This window comes from Mus pahari, chromosome 14 (genome assembly GCF_900095145.1).
Source record: "Mus pahari chromosome 14, PAHARI_EIJ_v1.1, whole genome shotgun sequence".
NCBI classification, from domain to species: Eukaryota; Metazoa; Chordata; class Mammalia; order Rodentia; family Muridae; genus Mus; species Mus pahari.
Genome location: NC_034603.1, coordinates 71,216,506 through 71,225,723, shown reverse-complemented (window position 1 = coordinate 71,225,723; position 9,218 = coordinate 71,216,506). Strand labels below are relative to the sequence as shown.

General features: G+C 46.2%; 1 protein-coding gene across 1 annotated transcript in view; it reads left to right on the top strand.

Moving 5' to 3' along the window:
• The window catches only part of Nsf (N-ethylmaleimide sensitive factor, vesicle fusing ATPase), a 131,149-nt gene extending 125,000 nt beyond the window's left edge, over nt 1-6,149 (top strand). The window contains exons 19-21 of the mRNA XM_021211820.1: nt 1,014-1,127; nt 4,171-4,226; nt 4,667-6,149. Coding sequence (XP_021067479.1) covers nt 1,014-1,127; nt 4,171-4,226; nt 4,667-4,688 — 192 coding nt within the window. The 3' untranslated portion in view covers nt 4,689-6,149. The remainder of the gene's footprint in view (nt 1-1,013; nt 1,128-4,170; nt 4,227-4,666) is intronic.
• The last annotated feature ends 3,069 nt before the right edge of the window (nt 6,150-9,218 follow it).

Sequence of the window (9,218 nt, the reverse complement as noted above, 5' to 3'; positions counted from 1 at the left end):
TGGAACTCACTCTGTAGACCAGGCTGGCCTCAAACTCAGAAATCCACCTGCCTCTGCCTCCCAAGTGCTGGGATTAAAGGTGTGCGCCACCACCGCCCAGCGCAGATAAACTTCTTTTTCCTGGTGTGGGCAGCACGTACTGCAGGAGCCGCTCACTCTCTTCCCAGCATGCATTGGTACTCCCAGACGACATGGCAGGGGCTCACTGGGATCCACACAGTGTGGCATAATCACTATTTCTTCACAGTGGCTGGCAGCACATTTCTTTGCATTTAATAAACTAGAACAATGATTAAAGCCTTTGGAACTACCAAAAAGAAAAAAGAAAAGAAAGCTACCCAAACCTCACAACTTTATAATGTGGAAATGTTTCCTTAGGTTTTTTTTTTTTTTTTTTTTTTTTAAGATGGTAAAGCCTTTAATTAAAAAAAGTGAGTCTTCGAGTGAGTGTTGATTAATATTAATGTGCACAGATGACTAGATGGGATCTGATGGAAAAGGTGATGTAAGTTATTCGGTGTGGTTGAGTCGGGGAGGCTGCTTAAAGGCCCCACAACTTCAGAGTTGCCATGGGCTCCCAACAGAACAGAGGCCAACAGCTTGAGAAGTGTGCATGGGTCTCCTGTCTGACCATCCTGTTGTAGCTGGGAAAGAGAAAAGGGCAGTCTACTTTGACACATACAAATTGTGCCTAGGAAGGAACGCTAACACGTTTAATTTGTATTTATCATAGATTGGAGCTGTTTTCCTTAGGAAGCATGTCTCTCAGTTCAGTGATGGTCCCTAGAAAAACAGCATAAGATTTCTCTCTCCTAGATGAGGTAGTCTCAGCACCGGGGAGGCTGAGTTTGAGGCTAGTCTGGTCTACAGATTAAGACCTTGTCTTTTATGGTCATTCAGGACTAGGTGGGTCAGTTCATCCCAGTCAGGTAGTACCTCCCACTGTTAACTTAAGGGCGAATGTTGGTGTGCACGCCATAAAAGTGTCTAATTGTTGTTTATTGCTTTTATAGCTTTTGGGCAACTTCAAAGATAAGGAACGCACCACAATTGCTCAGCAAGTCAAAGGGAAGAAAGTCTGGATAGGAATCAAGAAGTTACTAATGTTGATTGAGATGTCCCTGCAGGTAAGGCGATCCCTTCTCTGCGTGAGTCACAGAGCACGCCAGGAGGGCCCTGCTTTCCTCTCCCAGGGCTCAGGAGTACCCGCGTTCTCCTCTCTCTCTTCAGAAATGAATGAGGAGAGCAGAGCGTGACTTTTAATCTTAATGTAGAGAGTCATTAGGTCTCAAAATTAGAAAGGGCTTCAAAGCGAATTTAAAACTACAGCTGCCATGTCCGCAGTCTGTCAGTGAGTCTGTCCTGATCTCACACTCAGCACTGAGACACTGTCATCAGGGTGAGCACGTGACAGCACTGGCGGGTAAGAGGTCTGGGGGATGTGGAAGGGCAGATGCGGCTGACTTATGCAGATTGGCCGTGGCTCTGTGCGTTTCCCCTCACTGAACTCCTAAAAATTTTTATTTTAGTTTTTCTAGATGGGTGTCTCTGTGAGGCCCTGGCTGTCCTGGAGCTCTTTATACAGACCAGGCTGGCCACGAACTCAGAGATCATCCTGCCTCTGCCTCCCAATTTCTGGGATTAAAGGCTCATACCACCATGCCCAGTTCCCTAGAAATCTCAAACTAACTGACTCCCAGCTGCTAGGCACAGGCAGATGAGCCTAATTTTGGTTTGGAACTTTCTTGTGTGGACCGCACCTCCCTCTCTCCTTCTGGAACGCCTTGCCTCTGTGTGCCCAAACGTGTACACACACATGTACATAATACACTTGTGTAGACTGAGTTGCGTGTGTTCCCTGGGCCACACACTGTCGATGGCCCCTGGACCAGCTCAGCACATATTAGAGAGCTCAATAAATTTCACTAGATACAATGAAAGGAGAAGAAGTGGATGAATGAGGAGTGAGCCATCCCCAGATCTGAGGAGGTGTGTCAGTCACCGTGGAGCCCTGGGCGCCCAAGGTGAGCAGTGGGGTTCCCCAGCTTCACATCTGAAGGAAGCTCTCAGGCCAATAAATAAGAAATATGGAGAGAATTATCTTAAATCTGTCTGATAAACTCAACTTAAAATTAAATTTTTGTGGTTTTTCAGAAACCAAAAGTTTCCCGAGCTTCCAGCAACTGTTTTTAAGTCAATTTATATATTTTCCATTATGGGTAGTAAATTATTGTCATAGACTAAGCACCCTGCTCAGGCTTATTCCTGGTAAAGGCATACATACAGGTGTATTGGCTCTGTCCCCGAAAAAAGATAAATCTGTCAGAAGTCAGCTCTGCCCTTCTTTTTCCAGTTTCAGTACAATCTTTTAAAATAATTGCACAGAAGAAACTATGCGAGTTTTCCTCCCCACCCCCTGCCTCCTCTCCCTTTGATGCCTGCGGCGCAGTGATCAAGTTAATTCTTCTTATGTGTGTGAGGTAGAAAGTGAGAGTGGGGCGCTCCGCCTAATCTTGAGCGAGTGACACTTCATAGGCCTGGAGTTTGAACCCCTTCACGTCAAATGGATTCCGAGCAGCTGAGTGACTTCTCTTTAGATCTGCCTCAGGAGCAGGGGCAGAGAGGCATGCAGTTCAACAGCATGGAAGCCATGCTCCCTCGCCCGCTCTGCTCGCCGGACCGATTTTGTTAAAACTTGCTGGGTGTTAAGGACCTGCTCTGACTGGATGTCACCTGAGGGATAAAGTCATTTATCTAGGTTACTCCTTTCCTCCTTTTCTCTTGACTCTTAATTCCATAGCTGCAGGCAAGTCAGTAAGTCGCTCCTCACACATATTAAATAGAGTTAATGGGCGAAGACCTGCATGTACTGACTCCAGCGAGCTCCAGCCAGTTCCATTTTTTAGAAAAAGCTTTGACAATTGATTCATGTGTAATTCTAGTCCCATAGAGGGGGAAACAAAATGGCTCTTTTGTTGGCTGTTCACACTTTTTCTTAGGTCTTTGTAGTCTGGCCCCTTAACTTTGATACATTTGAAACTTACGTTCCATGTTTTGCTGGGATAGAAGACAGGAGTCGCTTTTCCAGCCTGCTTGCAGGGGAGTCTGAGTGTACCCTTGCCCACGGCTGTGCGAGCTGAGCCCTGGCGAGCCCAGCCACTCCCAGAGGGCAGGGAGTTCCCTCTTGCCCACAGACTTCTGCCTTGCAACGTGTTTTAAAAGTGAGGTGTTTCTTACTATAAAAATCCACACTGAGTAATTAGAGATGTTTATTTGTGATGATTCTTTTCCAGATCCCCACACACCCTAGTCAGGCCAGTAAGAATATGATACACTTTGAAGTGAAGTGACTTGGATGCAGCATGACAGCTAGGAGAGATAATTAGTAATGATGACTTGAACCAGCACCCGGATCAAACCCCACCAACTTGTCTTGAGTCTGTGACTCTCGGGCCACCAGAGGCCAACAGCGCTCTCTGCTCTCTTAGGTGTGGCAGCATCTCCAGAAGGGGCACTAAAGCTAAGAATGCCAGCTCACTGAGTGTGTGAAAGTCATAACTGGTCAGGCAGTGGTGGCGCACGCCTCTAATCCCAGCACTTGGGAGGCAGAGGCAGGCAGATTTCTGAGTTCGAGGCCAGCCTGGTCTACAGAGTGAGTTCCAGGACAGCCAGGGCTACACAGAGAAACCCTGTCTTGAAAAACAAAACAAAACAAAAAAGAAAGTCATAACTGTATTTTGGTCACTTAATCAACCTCAGTTTGGTTTCTCAGGTTCTTTCCTCCTCCTTTAAGATGTATGAATTTTAGCATTTGAAATCCCATGGTTCATAGCACCCTGAATGCACCCAGGCATGTCTGGACCCCTCCATGATCTAGTGTCGTGGCGACACCTGGCTGGTGTGCTTTTCCTCCTCACACCAACACACTTCAGGGGGTGCTTGGCTGAGGTGCGTGTGAGTGGCCAGTAGTTCCTCCATGTTGGGAAGTTCCTCTGGCTTCTAAATAACACAATCCTTTATTGTGCTTCAAAGCAACAGCTAGGGAATAGGTGACAGGGTTCTGAGTGATCCAGGAAGCACATGACCAAGCGCCTCCCTGGTGAGGAGGAAGCGCGTCATGGAGAAAAGGCAGCATTGAGTGTCTGATTTGTTTCTTCCAATGCTTTTTAGATGGATCCTGAGTACCGTGTAAGGAAATTCTTGGCCCTTTTGAGAGAAGAAGGCGCGTAAGTACACGCAGTGCTCACCCAGCTGCGAGGTCCCAAGCCACCCCCAGTGTAGATGAGTCTGCTCATGGTTTCTTTCCTGTATAGCCTTGCTCCCACGCACTAGCCTCTCGCTGTGTTGTGGGGCTGAGGGACCAACCAAGGAAGCGGGCCGCTCTGTCCGTCTGCTCTCCCTGGCTTGCTTCACAAGGCTTCCTTGTCACAGAGCAGAGAAAACTTGATGGTCCATTATCCACTGGAACCTACTTTTAAGTGCATGAAATGTGACCATTTTCTTTTAGAAAAGGCACGTAAGAAAAGTGCCCATCAAATAGCAAACAAATGGTGGAAAATGTAGAGAGAACAGTACGCCTCTAGTGATTTCTTAGTGAATAGGGTTGGGTTTGTTTGTGTGTTTGTTTGTTTACAGTTTATTGTGTGCTTTGGGATTTCTTTTGCAGTAGTCCTCTGGACTTTGATTGAAAACGGACTGTTTACAGCAGTGACCAAGGGAAGCGACCAAGGTGAAGATGGCCTGGGATCGTCACTCCTCACACTCAAGACACTGGACTACGTGAAGTGTCCGCCTCCCTCAACACACTCGCTCGCTCTGCATGGCTAGTGCAGTAAACTCCCTCGTGCTTTTGAGATGTTCTCGTGTTCCCTGGACTGCTGGGCTTCCCTCCCATGCTAGCTAAGATGGTTCCTGCTTATGTGGGAGGCATGTCACACCCGTGCACGCTGCCCACACCGCGATCCCTACCACTTACCCGAAGGTCGGCTTCTACATGTGACCAAGAGCAAAGGTAGAGGTTCCAGGCGAGTCACTTGACGCTCCCCATGCTAACAGCTGTGTGTCCCACAGATTGGGTTATTATCTCTGCCTAAAGAACTAGGCTTTGAATATCTAAGATGCTGCTCTCAACCATTTTCAGAGATATTTCCAAGTTGCAATCAGGAGAGCTTTTCTAATCGGAAGTCAGATCATTCCTGTGGTGGCTGTGATATGCCCTGAGTGTAATTAATTTGCTCTGTGGTAAGAGATATGCTAATCATTACCACTTGGTAGATGCCGTTAAAACCTTATGAAAGATACATATGGAAATCTGTACATCCCTAAACAGAAAAAAAAATTAAAATAATTTACAAGCCTCTCAATTCTAATTAGCGTCCGGCTCTAAGTGGGTCAGTTCCTTGGGATGACGTTAGAGGCCTATTAGTGCCATCGTCTTCCTTCCCCTCAGCCTGATGACTTACAATTCATCCTCCCTGTATCTCAAGTGATCTGTAATGTCAGCAGCACATAAATAAAACACTACTCTCCGGCACAGCAAGCCACCCCCCAGCCCTCTCCCTCGGCCCTCGAATATCCATTCCAGCGTACTCAACACCCCTCTTCCCAAAAGAGGAGCTCAGCGAGCCCTTTGGAGGGTGGTTTGCCTAATCAGTGGGTTAGAAGGAATTTAATTAGGTCGTCACGTCATTCGTGGAGATGAGTCTTAGGGCGCATGCCACTCTCCCCACTGCTGCTTCAAACACAAAGACAGCCATCAGAAGCCGCCCGGGAGGCTTGCTGCTGCAGAGCCACTTGGGTGATACTCTGACACTGTCCCCACAGTAGAAGGCAAATCATCCCCTAATCTTGCCGTCTGTATACCTTGTTTGGGGTTTTCATCCCTGGCTTATTTTGTGGCTTTGAAAGAGTGAATTGTGTTGTGAAACTGTGATTCCCGTGGCTACTACCGTGGTTCCCCGTCCATCACCGTGGTCCATGTTGTCTGCGGTTCTGCCTTTTCTCCTCCCAACAAAGTCGTACATGGATTAATTTATGTTTCTTGTTCAACGAAGTTAATGTCTTGTGTTTTTGTCCAAAATTATATTGAAAAAGATACTATATTGTGTATGCAAATTGAAGGAATGCAATAAAGAGTAAATATACTTGAAGTATTGTATAGACCAGTATTTTATATGGAACAGGACCAGTCACTAATGGGACTGCCTGACGAAGTGGCTGCAGAAGAAAAACCCCTCCTTGTTTAGTTACAGCATAGGAGATTTATTTTTTTTTTTTTTTTGATCTCTTTAGAAAAACATTAAGGAGGCTGGAGAGATGACTTAGTGGGTAAGAGCTCTTACTGCTCTTCCTGAGGACTCAGTTCATTCCCAGAATTCACATGGCAGTGTACAACTGTAACTCACGTAGCACACAGATATATATGCAAGCTGACGGCACATGCCTTTAATCCCAGCACTTGGGAGGCAGATCTCTGAGTTGGAGGCCAGCCTGCTCTACATAGTGGGTCCCAGGACCCTGTAGGACAATAGTTTCCAACTTATGGGTTACACCTAAGACCATCAGAAAACACAGGTACTTACCTTACAATTCATAATGAGCAAAATTACGGTTATGAAATACCAACAAAAGCAATGTTGTGGTTGAGGGTCACCATGATAGGAGGAACAGCATTAAAGGGACACAGCATTAGGAAGGTTGAGAACCATTAATTTAGAGAGACTCTGTCTCAAAAGACAACAACAAAAAATATTTAAAAAAAAAAAAAAAAAAAGTTCAGTGGGCAGTGGTGGCACATGCCTTTAATCCAGGCACTCTAGAGGTAGAGGCAAGCGAGTCTCTGTGAGTTCAAGACCAACCTGGTCTACAGGGTGAGTTCCAGGCAACCAGAGCTGCACAGAAACCCTGTCTCCAAAAACAAAAGCAAAAAAAAAAAAAAAACCCTCAACCGTTCATTAGCATATGCTAATATACAGGAATCTTCATATTCAAGTTTGATACCTATTTTACCTTAAAATGTCTGAACTGCAGCCATGAACTCGGTTGGTCAGGAGCGGGTGGAAGCTGCTTCTCAGTACAGTGACTCCTGAAGCATGCAAACGGCAGACTCCTGTGCTCACCGTGCTGTTCTTCATACCTTCTGGGTCTCTCAGATACCAGATGCCACAGCCCCAGTCCTTGCACCAGTAAGCCCAGAAATGGATGCTGTGCAGAGAAGAGGCATCTCCAGCAATTTGGGGGACAGCAGTTGCCCCCTCCAGTTCTGGGAGGATCCCCAAAGGCCTTCCTACCTCCAGCCCACAGCCTAGCCCTGTGAACAGTGTGGAGGGCTCTGATGAACCCCTCGTGGCTGTCAGGAAATACTAAATCTTCCAAAGAGGAACTCATTCTTTCCTTCCTATTTGTGTCTTCTTTTGAGGGTTTTTGTATTTTTCATATACTGTCCAAAAACACATAAACTGTAGCTAGAATCTAAGATGTTTTTATATGTATATATTTTGAATACTTTTTTCTTGGATATTTTCTTTATTTACATTTCAAATGTTATCCCCTTTCCCATTTTCCTCCACCTCCCAGAAACCCCCTATCCTATCTTCCCTCCCCCTGCTTCTATGAGGGTGTTCCCCCACCACCCACCCACTCCCACCTCCCGGCCCTCGATTCCCCTACACTGGAGCATCTATCGAGCCTAAGATGTGTTTTTAAGGCTGTCTTTTTATTGCCTAAAAATTACAGTGAGCAGCCTTTACGTTTTCCACCGCATGTCACAGAATCAGGGTGGAGATTCAGTTATCATTTAATAATCAAAGCCTGGTCAACAGGCCTGCCGAAGCCGAATCAGCTATAAATATCCACCTGACCAAACAGAAGGCAAAGCCAGGACTTCAGTTTGCTTGCCTGGCAGCTGGGCCGCCTGCCGCCTTCAAATAAGTGAAGCCAGGCAAGGTTTGTTAAGAGTTCAAAAGCAGCATTTAAACTTTAGAAGTTACTGCAAGATGAAAGCCACTCATTTGCTGACAACTGCTGAGGCTGAGTCCCAGTGACAGCCTGGGGGGTGGGGGGGGGTGAGTGTGAGTGTGTCGTGATGCCAGAGCACGGATAACACCTGTGATCTGCAGGAGGAAGGGAGGTGGTGGTGCACACCTCTCGTCCCAGAGGTAGAGAGGCAGGGGGATCAGCATGAGATTTAAGGCCAGCCTCTTCTGAATGGTTCCAGGATAGCCAGTACTACAAAGTGAGACTATGTCCAAACAAGAAATTGCAATGACATGTATTTGTGATTCTCCAGCACAGTTTCCATAATGAACATTCGGTGATTGATTAGTGATGAGATAGCTGTTTGCCTCGAAAGTTCTGTTAAGCCAGGCAAGGCTTAACATCATAGGTTTCGCTGAACTCACTTCCTGATGTAGACCCACCACCCATGTTACTTGCTGTTATGCCTAGCACTGCACAGGTCGATCAGCTCTCCTCCCAGAACAACCTCCCCTAGTTTCCCTTGCTGCGTTCCTTTTCCTGTCTCTGTGTCATTCATGAACCCACAGCCTGTCTTCAGAATAATGTTGCTTTCAATAAAACCTCACCATATCCCTTTATCTTCTCTCAAATTATTCTCAAAACTTTTTTTTTACGACCCACTAAGTCTGGTGTGTAGCACTGGCTGCCTAGAACAGAGGGATCTACCTGTCTCTGCCTCCCAGATGCTGAAATTAAGGTGCACACCACTTATGCACAACTTGAAACTTGTTCTTTCCAGTGTTTCTAGCTAATGTTCAAGCAAAGCTATAAATTGTACTCTCTTTAATGGAATACAATGATCATGGGAGACAAATGGCCTTGGTAAGTATGATAGGGACCATCTAAATATTTGGCAATCTTATACAGTCAAAAAAAAAAAAATTTAAAAACCCAGAATGCTGGGAGAAAAAGAGTATTCACCTCAAGGGAAATGCAGTCAAAGATGGCCAGCGCTTAAGCCAGGAGCTCTGCCTCTACCCTCAAGGGGCCTCACACAGGCGGAAAAAGATTTCTAGGGGCAAAAGATGCACCAAATGGAAGCTCAGGCGGTCATTCTCAACCGAGGCCCATAAGGTGTTGGCAATCCCCACCATCAGAAGCAGACTGCTTTGTGTTCCTATGTTCAGTGTGAACAAGTTATCTCTAATAGTGGTAGACCAGAAGAAAGAAACACTGAAGGGGATGTTTTGAAGGTAGGTCTG